General features: G+C 40.7%; 2 protein-coding genes across 2 annotated transcripts; both read right to left on the bottom strand.

The window, feature by feature from the left end:
• Nucleotides 1–404: 404 nt before the first annotated feature.
• On the bottom strand, nt 405–5407 carry rad21l1 (RAD21 cohesin complex component like 1). Its single transcript, XM_068324223.1, has 12 exons — nt 5261–5407; nt 5049–5178; nt 3793–3892; nt 3464–3567; nt 3203–3310; nt 2654–2752; nt 2352–2581; nt 2161–2239; nt 1247–1389; nt 1049–1159; nt 738–803; nt 405–581 (listed from the first exon to the last, which is right to left on the bottom strand). Exons 1-12 carry the CDS (start codon nt 5405–5407, stop codon nt 405–407), a joined length of 1494 nt encoding a protein of 497 aa, XP_068180324.1.
• A 3849-nt stretch (nt 5408–9256) lies between these two features.
• LOC137602423 (opsin-5-like) lies at nt 9257–20348 on the bottom strand. The gene is made up of 6 exons (XM_068325117.1): nt 20234–20348; nt 14878–14968; nt 14594–14756; nt 12286–12413; nt 11873–12207; nt 9257–11718 (listed from the first exon to the last, which is right to left on the bottom strand). The coding sequence occupies exons 2-6, from the start codon at nt 14966–14968 to the stop codon at nt 11245–11247; spliced, it is 1191 nt and encodes a 396-aa protein (XP_068181218.1). The 5' UTR covers nt 20234–20348; the 3' UTR covers nt 9257–11244.
• Nucleotides 20349–21182: the final 834 nt, after the last annotated feature.

The raw sequence follows: 21182 nt of genomic DNA, 5'->3' as shown, positions 1-21182 counted from the left end.
TGGCTACATTTTAATTAGAAAACAAGGACGTCCAATATCACAATGATAAACTAACATTTTAATATAGTATGAAATACCAAACATAACTTACATAAAATCTTATCTTTCTATAGTTTTTCTGTGCTTCGTATATATAAAATAAATATTTTGAATATTAACAGTATGTTGTAAAATAGACATGTTTTACTTTTCTTTAAGATAAAACACCACAGGAATTTAAATATTTTTAAAACATGCATTTGAACAAGAAAAACCAGAAACAGATCAGATGTCTGATATGCACACAAAAACAGAAAAGTTTCACTGCTTAGCCCTGAAACACATTGTTATTGATATAAATTGCCTGGAAACTGACAGTAGCAAACATGGACCTGGGACATTATTTACAACACTTTTCTGTCCCACTAATCATAGAACTTGGGTCCAGGCGTGGCGATGATGTCCCCGTAGGGAGTGCTCTGCTGCAGGTGAAGGACTTCCTGTTTCTTCAGGATCAGGAGACGGAAGAAAGTGGTTGCAGCCCGAGAGCGAGAGGCACCTTCACAAAGCGCCTCCAGGCTGAAGACGGTGCCTCTGGTGCTCTGAACAAACACACAAAAGAGGAAATGTGATTTCCCAGCATCATGCTTAATCCTAGTTTGGTCTGAACCTAACCCTGATGTGCAGATAAATTTACAGGATCAATTTGCATCTCAAACAATGTTGTGTCATCTGAGGATTTATTTTTAGGTCCTTACTTTCAGATAAACCAAGAGCTTCTGAGCCTGCCTGGTCAGGTTCCTCTCCTCAAAGTCCTGGCCATCCTGCACAGACTGCAAGTAGAGGAAGAAAGGATTTCAGTTGAGGATGCCGGGCACATCTCCAGAACAGAATGAGAACAGAACACCAACCATCTGCTAAACGCTGATCGATTGTAGTTTGTCTATTGTACTGTTTTTACAGATAAACACAATTGATTCGTTCACATTCATTCCAACAACAGGCAAAAGAAATTTGAAAAACCAGTGGAGTATTATTCCTTTTTTATTTGCACTGTAAGTACATTTACCAGCTCTTGAGACTGAAGGGAAGTTGACTGAGTCTCTTTGAAAGATGGATGAACGAACATGGAGTCCTCTGAGGGAAGTTCTGGATGAGTGATCTCCCATGTGTTTTCACCCTGACATAGAGGTCAGATCATAAACCAGAAAGATAAGAAGCAGCAGCAACCGGAGAATCACGGCTCTCCTTACACGACAATGCTTACTCCTGAGAGCTCCAAGGAATTTTGATAGTAGTTTGTGTGATCAAGGCCCATCGGCTCAGAGGTGTTCTGAGTTCGGTCGGGATCAATCGGTAAGTCAGTAATGCTGTCGTTGGCTGTGGCGGGGACACTCAGGTCCCTCTGGCCTGTGGGGGAGGGAACAGCGCAGAGTGCATGTGCATTATATCCACATTAACAGCATAATAAACAACACAAGAGCAGACACACAGATCAGATCGATAGTGTGTAGTTTAGGGGGATCAATGGGGAAATATCTGTAAATATGTCATAATGTGAAATCATAGATATTCAGTGCACAGGCATAGCAGGTCACATTAAAAAAAAAAAAAAAGATTTTAAATGGAGCTGCCAGAACAAATCGTTCCACTCTGGGATGTTTGATGTGGAAGAGAACCATTTTTGGCAGTAATTCTAATTATTCTAATCATCTGAGATCCCTCCCTTTTCTTTCATCCCTTTGTTTCACTGGATGTCTCTCGTTTTTCCTTGACTCATCTGGTATAGTGCATTCTGTTAGACTAATTGATATTTGGGATGCTTTAATTATTCAGTCTCCTTCATGGCTCTCAGAGCGTTATTTTTCCATTTCTCTGCCCTCGGCTCCACAAATGCCCTTCAAATATGAAATTTTAAGTGGAAACTGTTTTCTAAAGCCATTACAGATTTGAGTTAATGATCTTTTGGAAAGGCAGCACATCACAAGGAGTTAGCAATAAGTCAAGTTTGTTCACAAACAGTGCTTCCAGGTAATGCTGCATTCAAGACATGTAGGAAAATGGGAAAACACAAGCTCCAACTTGGACAAATGATGGTAACTCAATGTTGGGTTGCACCCATAAACCTCTGATGAACGATTACATATGTTAAGCTAGAATTCTGTAACTGCTTTTTCCTACCTTCCTCATCCTGGCGGTTCACTTCTACCTCGTCACACACACCATAATTTTTCCCATGGAAAATATTCTTGGCAAAGAGCTTTTAAGGCAAAATGGGATTTAACAGTCGCAGCATGAATTTTACATTCTAGTGCAATGTCAATAAATTCATCATCTTTATGAAAATGACCAACATGCATTCATCTTTTCACCTCTTTTATCTGTGGAGCTGCGATGGAGGAGCACGGCTGCATCATGAGTTTGTCTGCACTTCCGCTCTCTTTCCACTGCATTAGCTGCAGCGTCGGAGGGGCCATGTCCATGGGGGCAACCAGATCTGACCAGGCACTGAACTGCTCTCTGATGGATTCATCGCTCAGCTCTTTGTTCTGATCCACAAGCAGTTTACGTTTCCTCTTCCCCTTCTTCCGCTCTGAGTTTGCTAGGGGAAAAAAAGTATCTGGATAAGTATTTGGATAAAATTGGTACAAAAGTTTAGTTCTGCTGGGCTTACATGTGAAGGCTACAGGTGCTAGAGCAAACGCCTTCCTCTCATCATCAAGCAGCGTGGTCTCATTCAGGGATGGGGTCTCGACCTCTACGGTGTCAGTATCTGGAAAACATGTAAATCTGTTCGTTTGATGAACACATAACAAAGCTCTCCACTGGGGCTGCTGGACCATCAAACGGTTTTCATCTGAACAAACAGCCTCAGGTAACAACAGAACATTTTGGTGCATCAACAGTGATGTACTCATCATGATGAATGATCACCTTGTTCCTGATTGAAGGCAGACATTTCTGGCTTCTCATTCTGTGGTGCTTTTGGGACGTCAACATGATCACTGGAGCTTGTTAGAAAATCTGCAGGGTTGTTAGAGATTTGAAGAATTGATTACTCTGTTGATTAAACTGTTGTTTTAGGATGAAAAATTAGGTAAGATTGAAGTTAAAGCCCATTATTAACAACAGAATAGTACTTAACACACCAGGATTGCTTTTTTCAGTTTGTGATGGTCATTGGATTAAATATGCCAAAACAAGGTCAATACAAAATAACTACCAAGCAGATCAAATCCTTTGTTTTCATCCCCAAAATTGTCTCCATGGTGAGTCAGGCTCTGGAAGCTCATATCCATCAGTCCAGTGTGGTAGATCTGGGACTCATTTCCTACAATTAGATAGAGTAAAACATGCATCCAGTAGCTAGTTTACACCCAACCAGACTTTTTATGACATGTTATAGCAGGTTTCCATGTGAACAACAACAAAAAAAATTAATATGAAGTTCAAAGAGTACAACTACAACAAATTAGCTCCTTACCGAAATCCATCAACTTCAAGAGTTCATTTCCAAAATCTTCTTTTAGAGTAATTTCCTCTGCTCGACTCTGGTTCAGTGAAAAATGGTCAACCACATCAATGGTACTTGTGTCCCAGTGTGAAGAAAACATAGTAAAGATACAAACAGAAATCTCATTGGGGAGAATAAATGGAATGATTTTGGCCAAAACAGAAAACAAAGGGTCACCCTGCTGTCAGAATTCAAAAAGGAATACAGGTAATTGTATTTCAAGCATTAAAACTTATTTAGGACCACATATAAAAAGTGGCCTAAATCAAAGGCTAAATGTTTGTAATTGTTGCCAGTACCTCGGGTCTGGCAGCTGAGCATCAAAGACATTGAAGTCTTCCATCAGGGTAATTGATTTATGTGTGGCCTCCAGCCTCTCCATGGGCATATCTGTCTGACCTGAGAAAGAAACAACAGCAATATTTAAAATATTTAGAAAAAAACACACAAAATGATTTATATTAAACAGCATCTCTCTGGAACTGAAAAAAATAGATATGAATTACAGTGTATGTATATGTACAGTGTACAGTGTGTATGTGATTTTACAAACTCTACAAAAGTACACAAATTAGCACTGAGATGCCAGAATGTTAAATCAGATGATAGTGCATTAATGTTTTTTAGCTGCAGAGATTTGTATCTACAATCTGTTTCTGTTCTCCAACATTTTTTTCTTGTCATGTTATACTTATGACAAATCTAATATGTCACATAATGTAATATGTGATATGTATGATGTAATATATATATCTCATAATTTTGCACTACAAACGTTCTTCCCAAATATGTTGTTATGTAACTAAACCTGTGCCACCCTCTGGTGGTTCGTCTCCACAGAGAATTGACTGAGCAAATGCTGGTTGAAAAAGCACACACAACAAACAACAGCTTACGTTTATGATTCAAAACTGAATTCTATTAGTGTGCACTGTGTTCCATACGTTTGATCTACTATAACTCAGGTTTAATTTGATGATGTCTCCTGATGATGTCACCATTAAACCATAGCCTCCAAATGTTGATCATGCTAAATCAACACCTCTGTAAAACATTCAGAGCAACTAAAACTGTTATGGAAATAGAACTTATTTTTAAACTGCTGTCACTGCCTTAGTTTTAAATGGGGTACTTTTAAGTGGTATATAATTTGTTAAGTACACTGTGTCCTGCATTCCAATTTCATTCAATCCTCTGAAATGTACTTCCACCTCCAATGAGCCTGTAGAGGGAACATAGATACTGCAATGTTAAACTGCAAACACTGTTTTTATAGACCAAGTGTTGGCCTAATTTATTCAGGAAGAGATATCCCAAGAGGTTTAATTTTAAAAAAATCTAAATGCATGAACTTAAAAGAGCCTCTTTGTTTTTGACCAAATATAGCTTGGTCAAAAAACAAGTCATATGTAATATTTAATTTATTTAATATTTCTTTCCATAAATAATTAACTTTTCAACCAGTCCAATGTATCAACAGAGCCATGTCAAGATTGCTGATACCACTAGTGATTAAATTACTGACATGACCGATGAAACAAACAGAAAGCATTACCTGGCCTGAATGCAGTTTTAATTTTAACCAGAGCATCACTGCAGTCTGTAAGGAGATAATTTGCTTTTTTGGAGTAGATTCTGACCACACCAATAAGCAGATGACCAGTTGTCCGCAAACCAATTTTCACCTGTAAAGACCAGATATGTAGCATTCAGCTTTCATAACTTTATAAAAGCATATTATGAGGCTTTGGCAATGTATATTTTTACCTTTGGAGAAATGATGTCACTGATGGATGTCACCAAATTACATTCCAATACGTGAGCTTTTGTGAGTTTCCTTTCCCAATGCGCTGCTAACCAAACTTTGGCCAGAGGTCCCCGCTTGGACGTGAAGAGTTGAGTATAAAATGTCATTCTGGAAATGCTGGTGAAAGCCTGTGAAAAACACAAATTGTGTTTTCAAACTCTCATACATCGCTGCTAGACAATTAATTTGAACTATAAGACATCGGAATGACAGAATGAGTCGTTTTTAACCAATGCTATAAGAGTTCAACCAATTTTGACAGCTAGCTAGCTGTCTGCTGTTTTGGGTTAATTGACTAAAATATGAATACAACGGTTAAAAAAAATAGCTTACTAAATAACTTGACGTTATCTTTTCTAAAGTAAAACACAACGTAAACTCACTGGAAGTTGTTAATTAAATTTGAAGGTAACACTTAAGCGAACAAGGCATCAGCAGGAAAACCAACCTTTAATTTGAAAGTGCCGGGTTTTGATATTCGGCGCGTGTGTCTCCCCTCACGCGACAACCAGAAGCGACTTACGCAAGAAAAGACAAACAAACCAAACAGCGATTCATCAACAAGTTTTACGTACTGTGTGAAACATACCCATCAGGCCCGGGCTTTAGATGGTGAAATAACGTAAATATTGATAAACGCATCATTGCTTGTGCTGAAACTGTGACGTAGAAGACGTGGAGCTTTAAAAGACTCATCATTATTTAAGTGGGTCAAATATTTTCCAATCACGTGACATAAAACTGGGTATCTGGACTCTATAGACTATAAGAGTAGTAGTCACGGGGGATGGGTGTATTTTAAAATAGTTTGGGATAAATAAGAAATAAATATATGGAACATATTTAAATAAATATGGTCAAGCTTTTGTCCAAGACAGCTTTATTTCCTGTTGACTGCTATGTGAGCTATGATTTATTTCGGGAAGCGGTCATTAACCCGCACTGGCTGTGCGCACTTCTTAATTATACGGTGTGGGCTTTCTTTATCAACCGTAAAATTGTTTCATTAGGGAAGTGTTTATGAGAAGCATCATGAATTAATTTGCTTACCACCAAGGCTCTCTTCAGCTCTTAATTATCAACAATTTCATCTCAAATTTGCAGATTCAGAATTTTTTTTTCTCTAGGTCTGATCAAAACTCTTAAGCCTCATGGAGAGCAGTAGATGCTGTCACTAAAGCACTCCAGTTTGACTATTATTGTATCGTATTTTAGAGCCCCAACTTTTGTCTCACATTTTACCAAATATAAAGGGAAGAAATTTTGATTTCTCACAATGAACTCTAAAAAATTCTTAAGAAAAGTGCATGTAAATGGAAAAAAAAAGTTGCAGTTATGTGTATAATGACTATTGTTTCAACATGTCAGAGACTGCATCATAGATAAACTAACATCTGTTCAGATCATATGTGATGCTGCGTACCACATAATCCACTTTAATATATTTACTATACATCACAGGAGACCTTAATGGCTTTTTGCTGGAGGACAGGGGTTACCCTTGGCAACCGAAGCTGCTGAACCCTTATGCTGAACCAGGCCCCCAAAGGAACTTCAACTGGGTTCACTGCAGGACCAGAAGCTGGGTGGAGATGACCATTGGCTTGCTGAAAGCCCGTTTCCAGTGCCTACGTCACCTCAGGATGATTCCTGGGAGAGTCGGTCATTTAATTGTGTTGTTCTTCATACTATTGCCACTATTAGAGGAGAACAACACCCGAACCTCCAAACTGAAGACCCTGATGATGACCCGTCCACCTGCCAGGTATCCAGGATGGCAGAGCAGTGAGAGACACCATCTACCAGAATTATTTTACAGTCTGAGTCACATCATCACCACCACAGCGGGCAATAAAAACATACAATACACATTTCATTTGGTCATCTTTATTTCTTATAAATACAAATTTAATTTTTGTATCGTTTATCTGTTTTATGTATAATTTTTCAAAAGTGAATTCTATAAATCTCTTTAACAGATACAACTGGGAACAGTAAGACATTAAAACATACAGTTGCATATGAATTCCACAAAATGAAACGCTGATGTTTACTGACCAACCATTTCACTGTGATAATCTGTGCAATCTGTTAAAAAAGGATAAGAAAGTGTTAATACTTCAGTGGAGGCTAAATGTCAGTCTGTTTAACACCAAAATGTTAAGCAATGAAAAGAGAACTATCAGCAATTGAAAATATTAGAATACCTTTGATTTCTTCATTTTCCTGTTAATTTCTTTTTAAAAAAAAATCAATTAGTAATTCTTGTGTGTATCATGTGACTAAAACAAACAGAAAATAAAACATGGAATGCGAAAAAGCTGCACAGTGCCAGAACTATTAATGTAAGAACTAAAGCAGTTTTGGTTATTATCCAGGGAACTATGTAAACTGGCTGGACATCAGCTCTTGATTTCAGTTCTTGTATAAATAGGCATATGCATGGGAATGAATATTCTTCTTGTCAACTGTTTTTGTAACTTACCTATGCCAATTTACTGTTTTATTTACACAAGATAAAACAGTTTAAATAGGTTTCCTTATTTAACAGATGTTGATATAGATGAGAGCACATTTATATGTGTGTAAAGGGCATATGTTGGCCATAAAACAATTGAACAGTAAAATGCCCACTACATTTACTGCACAATATCAAACATAATGAGGATGAGGAGGATCCCTAATGAGATGATGCAGAAGTCTGACCTGTGTGAACAATGTGGTGACCTTCATTTACTGCCACTAGATGTCGTACTAGAACAGCCTACCCTTCTGCAATGATTAAAACTGACAGAAAATCTATATCCCCACTCAGATCCACCTCCAAATTCAGTCATCTCTTCTCTAACTAAGACGTACATCCATTAAAAATTTAATCAATATTCATTCTGAATCTTCTGAGTAACCCTGAGGACAGTCGAACCAATGCTGGCAAAAACACAACCATTAATCCTAAATAAAACATCAAAAGTAGGATTGCTGAACCCATCAGAAAATAGAAAAAAACTAAAGATGGAATACTTCCGGTTAAATTCTCAGACCTGCTGCAGTTAAGGCTGGGAAGTGACAGAGTGTTTCTGAGAGAAACGTGATTTGTGCTACCACTTACTGCTTTTCCCACCAGAGGAGCAAATGAAGAGGATAAGAAGCAGAATGAGTCTCCAGCATGTGCACCACCTGACCAGCAGGGGGAGCGCTTGTAACAGTTTACGCACAAGTACCACAAGTGAGAAATCTTTACCACTGTATAGCATAGTTCCTGTTAGTGTGCCCTGAAGGATGTCAGGAGCCACTGAAATGAAGTCACTGGTTTTTGTAAAGCTACCTAAGAAACACAGACCCAGCAACATCAATGCCATGTACAGTACGTTGTTGCCATAGCTGCAGTATGAAAGTTTCACCGATCATGATGTTTGAGATGAAATATGGAAAATTATGGCAATTAATGTTGCGTTGTAAATATAAGTGTAATGTAAATGTAATCTACTTTATTAATTCCGCAGGAAATTGTTAGTCCACTCTAGCACACACTGGTGGTTAATCACATGCGTATATTATACTGTATATACAAATAGTAAGGTTAGATCCTGAGTCGGATTCTCTTGTGTATTATCTTCAAAGAGCTGTAACTGCTGGCATCATGATATTGGTCAACGTTTTAACATTAATACACATCTGTAAAAGGCAACTATAGATACAATAAATGTGCACCGAACGGAAAGTACTGAAATCACTATCCGTCTATTTTTGATTATTATTTTTCTTTTAGAGTCTAGAAACATTGCGTATCCAACTAAACATGCAAATAATCAGATTTATGGTAATATGTAGATGTTATGTGTGATGATTACTCTGCTTAAGTAGTATGAACCACTGTTTTCTTTGTTTGGGGTGATTTTAATTGATCAACACAATGCAAAGAAAAATTAAGACAAGCACAAAAGTTCCTGTTTCCATAGAAAAATCAGATGAAAGTGTTTATTCAATGTCTTTATTTCTGTTGTAAATAAAGCTGAACAGTAATTAGCTTTCATGATAATGACACATACAGTATGCTTATTTTTATACGCATATATAAAGCCACACATCACAGCGTCACATTAAATAAGGACCGCAGAAATAAATGTGAAAATAGTGTCTTTGTTCTCATCACTTTGTTTTGGCAGTGTATGCACAGAAAGTCATAATCATAATCTAATATTTATTTGAGATTACGTATGAGTAGTCCTCCAAAAAATGTTTTTTAGATCCCATAAATAATAATAAGTTCAAATTTTAGCTGGTTTTAAAACCACAGGTTACACGGCACAGCTAAGCACGGCCATCAGGTCATGGCCTCGCCTCAGAAACATTTCTCCATCTGTATTTTTATAATCCCATAATCTGCTTTAAGAGACTTGAACTCACTTGTATATTTCCTTAAAGAAAACACCAACTGGCAGCTTGAGTTCATGTCTCTGTTAAAGTTGGTTTCAGACAAAAAAAGACAAAAAGTCCACATACCAGCTTGCAGGCATGAAGCAAATTTTTATGATAATACCTGCATCTTTTTATTGTGCAGCAAATGAAACCCTAATGATGATAATATGAGGCAACAACAGTTATGGCTAAAGGTGAAATGAAAATAGCTGCTAGAATATGGCTCCAAGCAACAACAAAAGCAGTACAAAAAACTTGTTCCGTCACTGCAACGGGAGATAAGGAAACTCCACAGCTCCGGGCATGGAAGCAAGAATATGTTTAGCATGCATATATCATCAGTAACATCACTATCCAATAAATATTATTATTTCAGCAACATTGGCCACCCATAGGGTGAATACTTCATTTTGGACCAAGTAACATCACATTAATCCCTGACTGTCATGTAATTTCTTCCTCTCCTTTAAAATCCTTCACAATAATTTTTCTTGAATCTTTTCTTTTTGAATGTTTCCTCCTGGAGACCTCAATAAATTTAAACTCTGGCCATTTCTCACAGTTCCAGTCAACATCTCTGCAGACGCCGCATATTAAACACAGCTAATCCTCACATTAGCATGTTCCTCTTGTGAGCAGAAGAAGGTGAGCGGCTTTAAAGTGTCACACATTTATCTAATTAACCTTGAAGCCAGCAGGGATTTTCCCGATTCATTTTCTGCATGGTCAGAATTTGGTTATGCTGCTGCATATTAATATGAAACAGGAGTCAAGCTGATAGAGATGAAGACATCAAGTCATTACAAGCAAACATTTCTGTGGAAAATCTTTTTATAAAGTTAGGATAGATGAATTAATCTAAGATGCAGAGATGTCTTGTGGGTCATCGTGAGAGACTTTCAGACTCTCAGACTGTGGTGTTGTCATGCCATAAAGTAGTACTTGCCAACTTGTGGCTCGCAAACCACATCCAACTCGCCAACGCATTCTATCTGCAGACACCAGTTCATCCTTAGAGGTATCATAAGTTTTCCTGCTACCCCTGGAAACAGGCCAAAGAGTCTCTAATTCACATTCCATCTATTCTCCGATCCATCCCAGCCTGCCCAGACTGTGAAAGGAAACTCCAGAGAATCACAGAGCTCATCTATTCGATGCAAGAGGAGTCACTTGGGCTTATTTTTGTTGACAGAATGTTTTACTGAGTCTCAAACTCCTACTTTTCTTTGCCTCCTCCCTGATATCCAGGGGGTAAACCGGTTAGAGCTGTATGCTTCTGTTTGCGAGGAGGGGCTACGTCATTATGGGTTGAGGAGATCATTTGTACTGATAGAGGTTAATGAAAATAAGGTTGAGAAAATGGCAGGAAATTGCTTAAAATACAATGACTAATCTTTAATACTGCATTTCTATTTGAAAACTCAGCCATCACAATTGGACAAATATGCTTGATGACCCCTGCCATGAAATCTCTGTCTCCTCGCGCCTCCATCTGTCTTATGTGATCCTCTAAAGGTTTTTACCACTAGAGAAAATCTGCCTGTGGTTTGGCTGGGAGCTGACTGATGGTCACCTCCCTGTAGCTGGATCCAGTCAGGATACAGGCTGTACTTTGGGGAGAGGTCACATGAAGCGAATGTGTATCATCAGTGCACGCCCTGTAGTTCTCCTGCTGCCCATTGGAGAACGGCGTAGAGACGCTCACGTCCTTGTTGCGATGTGAGGAGGACCCGAAGCGTTCCTTCGGATCTGATTGCGGACTCCCCCTGCATATCCTCTGTCGTAAGGTCGACGTGTCTCTGTACAGGCACTCCCGAAAGTTGGGCTTACACAGTAGGTAGACCATTGGGTTGTAGACTGTGGAAGATTTGGCAAACAGGGCGGCAAGGGCAAATACTTCTGGAGGGACCCTTGTGGCGTCTCCGAAAGCAGCCCACATGGCCACAGCAGCATATGGGCTCCAGGCACCCAGGAAACCAATGCATACGGCTACTGACAGCTATAGGAACACATTCAAACACACATATGTGTCATGATGACATATATGGAAACTGTTTAGATGGACATCCACATAATTAATGTGCATAGGATTCCAACATAGCTAAAGAAAACATCATCTTTGAATCAGTACAAACACGATTAAAGCTTCTGACCTTGACGATGAGATTGTGCGCATTAGCTGTCTTGGTCTGTGGTGAGACGTGCTGTTGGACGGCCTGGCGTGACCCCCGCACTGTCAACAGAATGGAGGTGTAGGAGAGGAAGATGATGGTGCAGGGTAGCGCGTAGCAGAAGAGGAAGAGGCAGATGATGTAAGACAACGCTGAAAGCTCATGGTTGGATGCGTGCCAATCGATGCAGCAGGCTGTGCCATAGGGTTCGGGGCTGTAGCGTCCCCAGTGTGCCAGGGGCCCCAGAGCAAACAGGGACGCATAACACCACACTCCAACCACCAGGAGGCGAGCATGAGACGAGGAGAACTTGTTACCTGAGAGAAAGGATATCGTGGTCATTTTTTTCTTCCATCAAATATCTGTTATAAAATCTCATTTTATAATCCCCTCACCGTGGTTGGGTAAGCAGACTTTAAGGCAGCACACTAAAGAGAGAGCCGTGAGGTTGGTCAGACTGCACAGACCAAATAACACTCCACACATTGCGTAGAACTGACAGATGACCTCCCCAAACAGCCACCTGTATGCACAGAAAGAGAAAGTGAAAATGTAATGGATAATCAGATCATTATCAGTTATTCTGATCATTTTCAGTTATTCTGTCACGGTTCAGCGTGGCAGTGCTGCTGTGTGGCAGGGAGAGGCCAAGCTGGTGGGTGGAGCCACGGCTCCACACCTGAGACTCATCCACACACCATGGTGATCATCTCACCTGAACTTGTTTTGAGCTAATGACTCTAAGGCTTTTTAAGCCTGGCTCAATGAGGGCTCAGGGCTGGTTCATTGCTCATGTTTGGTTCCTGGTAGTCTGTCCTGATTATTAGTTTCTTGTCTGTCTGGAGAATTTTTATGTTTTGTTAATAAATCATGGAGGGAAGATTTGCTTTTGGTGTCCTGCACTTGGGTCCATATTCTGCCTCACGTGACAGAATGAACCAGCCAACTCTGGACCCAGTGGACACCAACCTCCTTGCTGCCCTGACCAGCAGCAATTCCTGGAACCCAGAACAGGCTGAGTGGAGACGGCGGGGGAGAGACACCTGGGCATGGCTGGCAGCTTATGCTGGAATTCCAGCTCTGCCTTTTTTGTCAGACCTCGAGCCTGTTCCAGTGCCGGTTCCAGTACCCCCGCACGGACGCCAGTCTGCTCTTGTTCCTGAACACCGCCTCGAGTCTGCTCCTGTTCCTGAACCCCGCCTCGAGTCTGATCCAGTTCCTGCTCCCCGCCTCGAGTCTGATCCAGTTCCTGCTCCCCGCCTCGAGTCTGATCCAGTTCCTGCTCCCCGCCTCGAGTCTGATCCAGTTCCTGCTCCCCGCCTCGAGTCTGATCCAGTTCCTGCTCCCCGCCTCGAGTCTGATCCAGTTCCTGCTCCCCGCCTCGAGTCTGATCCAGTTCCTGCTCCCCGCCTCGAGTCTGATCCAGTTCCTGCTCCCCGCCTCGAGTCTGATCCTGTTCCTGCTCCCCGCCTCGAGTTTGATCCTGTTCCTGCTCCCCGCCTCGAGTCTGATCCTGTTCCTGCTCCCCGCCTCGAGTCTGATCCTGTTCCTGCTCCCCGCCTCGAGTCTGATCCTGTTCCTGCTCCCCGCCTCGAGTCTGATCCTGTTCCTGCTCCCCGCCTCGAGTCTGATCCTGTTCCTGCTCCCCGCCTCGAGTCTGATCCTGTTCCTGCTCCCCGCCTCGAGTCTGATCCTGTTCCTGCTCCCCGCCTCGAGTTTGATCCTGTTCCTGCTCCCCGCCTCGAGTCTGATCCTGTTCCTGCTCCCCGCCTCGAGTCTGATCCTGTTCCTGCTCCCCGCCTCGAGTCTGATCCTGTTCCTGCTCCCCGCCTCGAGTCTGATCCTGTTCCTGCTCCCCGCCTCGAGTCTGATCCTGTTCCTGCTCCCCGCCTCGAGTCTGATCCTGTTCCTGCTCCCCGCCTCGAGTCTGATCCTGTTCCTGCTCCCCGCCTCGAGTCTGATCCTGTTCCTGCTCCCCGCCTCGAGTCTGATCCTGTTCCTGCTCCCCGCCTCGAGTCTGATCCTGTTCCTGCTCCCCGCCTCGAGTCTGATCCTGTTCCTGCTCCCCGCCTCGAGTCTGATCCTGTTCCTGCTCCCCGCCTCGAGTCTGATCCTGTTCCTGACCCTCCCTGTGACAGTTTATGGGACGTCAGGGGCCGTCCCTTGAGGGGGGGGTACTGTCACGGTTCAGCGTGGCAGTGCTGCTGTGTGGCAGGGAGAGGCCAAGCTGGTGGGTGGAGCCACGGCTCCACACCTGAGACTCATCCACACACCATGGTGATCATCTCACCTGAACTTGTTTTGAGCTAATGACTCTAAGGCTTTTTAAGCCTGGCTCAATGAGGGCTCAGGGCTGGTTCATTGCTCATGTTTGGTTCCTGGTAGTCTGTCCTGATTATTAGTTTCTTGTCTGTCTGGAGAATTTTTATGTTTTGTTAATAAATCATGGAGGGAAGATTTGCTTTTGGTGTCCTGCACTTGGGTCCATATTCTGCCTCACGTGACATATTCTATATAAAATCAGGAAATACTGAAAAAAAAAACATTCCCTGCTTCATCCAATACTAACCAAAAATGATTTGAAACTAGAAAGCATAATTCTTAGAAAAAACAAACTGATGCCGAGGAATGTTGGACTTTTTTGATAGAAAAAAAAAAAGACTGAAATAATTTAACTCAAAAGGAAGACATCAGATACCGAACCTGTGTGAAAACGACGATGGAATCGCCAGTGGGAATAAAAACAGCGTCATCCCAAGGTCACTGATGGAGAGATTAATGATGAAGAACTCTGCAGGCTTCAAGGTCGATCGCTTGTGATATGCAACAAGTAGCAGGAGGCAGTTGCCTGTGAGGGACAGCGTACCTGTGAGGGAAATGAGAGCGATTTGAGACGAGTCGGGGAAAATGTTCAACTATTTGGATTTATGATGCCTGCATGAAGTCACCAACGGATCAATGGAGGTTTGCTCATTGTATGAACTTACAGAACACGCTGTAGAGTGAACCGATGAGGATGTCATATTCCTTGGAGATGTTGGAGGCAAACACATCAGATGTGTCTGAAGCATTTCCCATCTAAAATGATGTTAGCATTAGCACAAAGACAATTTTAGAGTGAAGAAAGTTTATTCACACTTGATTCACAGTGATGTTTTTGCTGAACACACTCAAATTTGCAAAATTCAAATCAAATAAACACGAGACCAGTTAAATTTCTTTGTGCTTTCTCTGTGTCTTTGATGCTCAATATTCCCGGCCTGCAGGAGAAGATGCGGGAACAGATAAAAAAGCTTTTTCCAAATAAAAAATAATCCTCTCCGAAAGATAAGAACAGTTCATATTAAATAAAAATACACAAATCAGGATTGACAGATGGGAAGAGTTAGAAAGATTTGTGCTTCAGGATTTACATCAGAATAATTACATGAGAGTTTTAAAGCCAGAGAACAAAACTATTTTCATTAAGATAGTGGAAAGGATGGAAATAACTACAACGCTGTCTTTAGCTGATGTATTTTCATTCATGATGCAGTCATGTGAATGCGATGCAGACACGCAGGGCGAATAAATGAGCCCTATAGGTTGTCAAGAGAATCTTAATGGCCTCAATTCAGCATCAACTGTGACAGATCCTGAATCCAGATGATCAGTTTGTTCTCGTCCACAAACCAGATGATGTTTGTGGTTCAATGCATCACTTCTTCTGGAACAAGAATGAAAAAATGAAAGATGATTCTGGAGCAATGCTTCTATGAGAGATGACATGGAGGCAACGTTGCCTTTCAAGGACTTTCAGATAATCACGCAGGATGAAGAATGAGTCTTCATCGCTATGCAAGTCAGAACACCATCAATGACAAAATGTCCAGTCTGAATGGAGCGGTTAGAATCGCTTTTAGTGCCACTCAAAATAGACTACATAATAATAAGTGATGTCATGGGGGTCAACAGCGCCACAAAGGTTTGTACTTCATCTCTGAAACAGCTTCAGTAAAAACCATAACACAGCCAGAAAAAGAGCGCAATCGTTCGCCAACGCCATTGCCACGACAACAAACACGCTTGAAAAATAGTTCTGAGGATGTGTGAAAACAAAACACTGAAAGATTAATGAGATTGATGTGTGTGTGTGTGTGTGTGTGTGTGTGTGTGTGTGTGTGTGTGTGTGTGTGTGTGTGTGTGTGTGTGTGTAGTTCTCACTTTGAAGAAATGTTTTATTTCTGTTTGAATTAGTTTGCTCCTGCTTTTTCTTTTTTCATTTCATACCAGTCACTTCTCAGTTTCCCATTTTGCAGGACAAATCCACACAAATATTCAACTTTTTTTGTTATTTTTATGGTAATATCATTTTTTTTTTTTTTTAAATCCTGCGGCATCATTGCTGTATTTGTTGTCTATTTATCATTTTTCAACTCTTGCCAGTGTGAATGCTGCTGATTGTATAAAAAAATAATAAAATGCATCACAGTGAGGAAACGAAGGGCACTGCATAAACTCAGCCAGGTCGTCATGGAGACATTTCTTTACTCAGATTTTGCTCACAACAAATAAAATAACCATAGCTGGAATCATGCGTGTTCCATCACTTGTGATTTCTGGTGGATCTGCATGTATTTCTTATCTTACACAGACATTCATCAGCTGATAACTCCTTAACCTCCTCATTACCATATTGTTATCCAACACATATTGCCCCACTCTAAATGTTTATTTTAATCTCCCCGATCAGTTTTATAACTCCAATCCTTATCGAACTGCATCTGATGGTGGAACATTATTAATTCCTTATGCCAGGGTTTTTTCATTTTGATGGCTGGATCAAACATTTTCAAGATATAGGCAAAATGTTTTTTAAAAAAATACCTCAAATGTAGAAAACGACAAAATAATCCAGAGTGGGTGCCTGTGTTCTGCTCGAAAAAAATGAATCAACTGTATCTCAGCCTATAATTCACTTAAGTAGCCATGGAGGAGTATCTAATAATCGTGTTTGATTTGATTGATCGTAGCGAACATGTCCTCTCTCATTTTATCTAATCATAAATGATCAGCCCTGATATCGTTTTTAATTAAAGCATGCCAGAAGACAATACAGTTCTATTAGACAATTTATGGCTGCACATATCCATGATGATAGCCATCCTGTACAAGTAAGAAAGACAAATCTCCACAGTCGGAGTCGTTTCATCTCAGCTTAGAAAGTGTCACGTCTGGAGGACTTCAAGCTTCCATTAATCAGAGCCACCTTTTCACAGGACAGAGTGGGTGGATGCTTCTTCTAAGTGTGTTGAAGTCCAAGCTCTGGCGCCCTACAGAGAATTCTGTCTAATCAAGTTCCACACGGTGTTACTAAAAACCAGCGTTGCTTATTGGAGGTTAATCGGTTTCTCATTTATGTAACCGCTAGAACAAAAACCGAGATGACTTTGGGGTGTGTGTGAATGTGAAAGTGACAGGGAGGAGGTCGATGGAGCTTATCCAGCTGTGGCTTTGGTCTGCAGATTATTCTGAGAGAGTCTGACACTGTTGTGTCTCTGAGCTTGGCTGGACTAACCCTCCTGTTCAGCTGTGATTAACTGGAGGCCTTTGACTCAGATTACGGTGCAGTCGATAAACCAGAGATCACCAGCTGACCTGGTCAAACGTGTCTCTCTGTTAGCAGGATTACCAAAAAAAAAAAATCAACAGATGACATTTTTTTGGTGAGATTTTGGTTTCCTTCCTGCGCCTCATCTGGCCGTGACACACTGGACAATGTTTTCTGTCTCCGTTTCAGACATGTTTTGCAGCCGCATGCAAGAAAATTCTAAGATTCCATGTGATGTGAAGGAAATCCGGCCTGCCGCTTCTGATGACTGTGGTCCGAGGAAAAAAGTCATTTAGAGGCTGAAAGGCATGTCAGAGCGGAACACTAATCACATCATGAGCATTGACAATGTCAGTGTGTCACTATTGTTTGATTAGCAGCCTGCAGCATGACTCAGGCTTTGACCCACATATTATCTGACCATTCAGAATATTTAGTTTTATTTGCCACCTTTTTCTCACTAATTGCATCACCATTACAACGTTATTATTTACAATAAGCCCTCAACATTTGTGACTTTGACATTATGAGTCACGAGTTGAGTCATGTCCTTCTGACTGTAAATTCACATTCAACACTTTGGTTGATTGACCTGCTGAGTTGTTTATTATTATTATTATTATTATTATTATTATTATTATTATTATTATTATTATTATTATTATTATTATTATTATTACCTCATTAAAAATTGCTTGGCTTGTAATTTGAATTTTTACGATTTTGGAATCATTTTTATTGTTTGGATATTTTGCTTAGCTTAACATTTTGGATATTCACAAAAATCCATGTTAGGATTGAATTTAATTTTTGATATCAATGCAGCTTTGTATCCCATAACAATCAATTAGATGTTTTCACTAAAACGTCAAAAATCAAATAAATTCTCATAAAGATTTTTGACTTCAGATAACTTGTTTGGTTCAACCAGTGGTTTAAGCATTTCATTTGATAGCATAATTTTCCATTATAATAACTAGCAAAGCAATAAAAGCAAATGTGATATTGATGCTTGAAAAATTACTAAATTATTAAACAATTAGTTGCAGCCGGGTTCACATTTACGTACAACCACTGGCATTATTTTTATGAAGATTATCCTTTACAGCATTGTTTAATGGACCCAACCCCCGCCCTTCAGCCTCTATGACACAACGCGTCCTGTGGAATCCCTCTGGGGACATTGCGAGGCACCCGTGAGATTGAAGCGAACCGTATTCCCTCTCCCTCCTCAGCTGATGGTGAGAGACAGTGACAAGTGAATGCCATCACAGTTCAATGTTTACAACGGGATTTAGCAGCACGACAAAGAACGACTTTAGGCATCCCTGGGGGGGCATCCTGTGACATATCTTATGTAACAACCGTGGAACGGATCACATGATACGATGTGTCCAGCAGTGCGGTGCTGTAATCCCACCATGAATCATACGTCACTTGATGACTGTGCGTGTTTTCAGGTTTGGGCTCTTGTGGTCTGAAATAAAATATCTCGACACACATTTAAAGGATCGCCTTAAAACTTAAAATGTGTATTCCTGGTCCCCAGATGATAAATCACAATGACTTTGAGGATTCTTGACATCAACATGGAGTGGGAGTTTTCTCTTATCATATAATCTCTCTATATCCGCCTTATAGATTAGCACAGATGGTGCCTGGACAGAAAATCCTTCACACTTTGATTAGCATTAGAATACTGGATTATTACGTTCTGCTGAAACTTTTTTTTATTCCTGCACATGGAGATCGTCTTGTCCTTTCTACTTTCACCCTCAGTTTTTTTAACCAGTGGGATAAATGCAAGGAAAATAAAGCCAAGAAGTTAAAGGAGGGAGTGATCTGAGGTCAGGGATGGCACAGAACCCATTAGCTAACGGAGAGACAATTTATAAGGGAAGGTGTCATGAAAACAATGCAAATAATGTCGGTTCTCTAATGTTAGCTGGCTTTTAGATCGGCTTTGCAGGTCATCCACTGCAAAGAATGCAAGATAGCAAGTAAATAATTCCAGTTTTGCCACCTTAGTAAGTTATCATAACTCCACCACAACACATTACATAACCACAGTATGGGAGCGCAAACATTTCAGTCAGTGATGGGTAAAAGCCCTGCCTCAGACAGATGGGGTTTTTTTGCCTTTGACTCGGATTCTCAGTTGAAGGTCACTCTTTCTGTTATATAACGTCATGTTCAATATAAAGACATGATATGGTGGTGTCTCCATATGTCATTGTCAAACACATTTTGGTTCTACCTCTCGTCTGGAGGCGAGAGCTCACTCACATATCTGAGCTGGGAAGAACAGGAAAGTAAGTCCGAGCAGGAGTGGTTCTCTTCAAAACGGTTCAATTAGAAGATGGAGATAAGTCATCATCGAGTTGCCGATGATGATCAGTGATCTCATCGGCAACTCTGTTTGAGAGGCTTTATACTGGCTGAGATGTCCGTGCCTTGAATTCACCAATCAGCACGATCCCCTTTAGACCTCCAGGACATAGCATTCAAAACTTTATGTCATTAACACAAACACTTTAAAGGGAGACTTGAGAGAAAACAACAAATAATCACAGAGAGTCACAATAAAACCCCAGACCCATAAAACAGAACATTAAAGTAGAGAAGAGAAATGAAGCCATGTCAGTTTCTGTGGCTCATCAACTGTCGTTAGCAGATAGAACATCAGCAAAATCTGCAAGATCAGACAAATACATCTTCATTAAGGATGTGACATTCAGAGCCCTGCTGCTTACCTTCCAGGGACGAATGGCTGGCTCTCAGTTAAACTCATTGAGGCCAGGTGGAGAGGAGGACGAGGAGGAGAGGAGCTTGGCCAGACACCAGAGGGGAGATGAAGAGGAGGGACGGGCAGATAGAGGAGAAGGAGAGAGGGAAAGGGAGAGAGAGAGAGAGAGAGCAGCATAACATAGACAAGCTCTGTCACTGATGACTCAAACTACCACTCCCCTTTATCCACTCCATTCTTTAGATACATGAATCATCTATATGAATAATGCATGTCAGGTGGGTTTTCCCAGAATCGCTGTCCATAGTTGCTGTTTTGTGCACCTGTGAGCAAAAGTGCGTGTCTGCTTGTGTGCAGGAATGATGCCCTCTGCGTAGAAATGGCTTCACTGTTGACCCTAAGGTGGAAATTAGAACCTCAGGGATAGAAAATTGATTTTAAAGTGACATTCAACAATGTTGTGATTGCTTTTGAGTCTATTTAACATTTTGATGAGTTTGTCTTTGAAATTAAAATGTGAGTCGGTGAGTCGGTGAGTCTGTGAGTCGGTAATTTTAAGATAATGGGAGAGAAAAGGTGCAATTGTCATTATGTTTTTTCAGTTTACATTAGCTGTGCCTTATAGACATGTGGCATGGGGTAAATTCCAAAATTTTAAGCTCTTTCCCCACTTTCTGTGGAATTTGCTAATAGGAATTTTGTCAATATTTCGATTTTCTATGCATGAACTAGATAAACAAATAATAAATATCAATTTTGTCAATGAAATTACAAAACTTAAAATTGCTAATCCTTATTTTTCTTTCACTTTCCGGATGTGATTATTCTTAATTTGAGGATCCAGTGATTCCCTTGAATATTGAAGTGTCTCTTTTTGGACATCCAGTCCTGTTAGGAAGCATCTGAGCTGCACCTCAAGTGCCGCGTCACCCTACTTTATCACACTGGCCCATACA

Source organism: Antennarius striatus, chromosome 2 (genome assembly GCF_040054535.1).
Source record: "Antennarius striatus isolate MH-2024 chromosome 2, ASM4005453v1, whole genome shotgun sequence".
In the NCBI taxonomy this organism is placed as follows: domain Eukaryota; kingdom Metazoa; phylum Chordata; class Actinopteri; order Lophiiformes; family Antennariidae; genus Antennarius; species Antennarius striatus.
This window is presented reverse-complemented; position numbering and strand designations above follow the sequence as displayed.

Coding starts and splice junctions, on each gene's coding strand:
- rad21l1 (XM_068324223.1), bottom strand. CDS start 5,407: ATGACATTTTATACTCAACTCTTCACGTCCAAGCGGGGACCTCTGGCC. Junction 2,753..3,202: donor CAAAGGATTTGATCTGCTTG/GTAGTTATTTTG, acceptor CATGTTTTCCAG/ATACTGACACCGTAGAGGTC. Junction 2,582..2,653: donor AGCACCTGTAGCCTTCACAT/GTAAGCCCAGCA, acceptor TTTTTCCCCTAG/CAAACTCAGAGCGGAAGAAG.
- LOC137602423 (XM_068325117.1), bottom strand. CDS start 14,968: ATGGGAAATGCTTCAGACACATCTGATGTGTTTGCCTCCAACATCTCC. Junction 12,414..14,593: donor CCATCGTCGTTTTCACACAG/GTTCGGTATCTG, acceptor CTGTGCATACAG/GTGGCTGTTTGGGGAGGTCA. Junction 12,208..12,285: donor AGTCTGCTTACCCAACCACG/GTGAGGGGATTA, acceptor CCTTTCTCTCAG/GTAACAAGTTCTCCTCGTCT.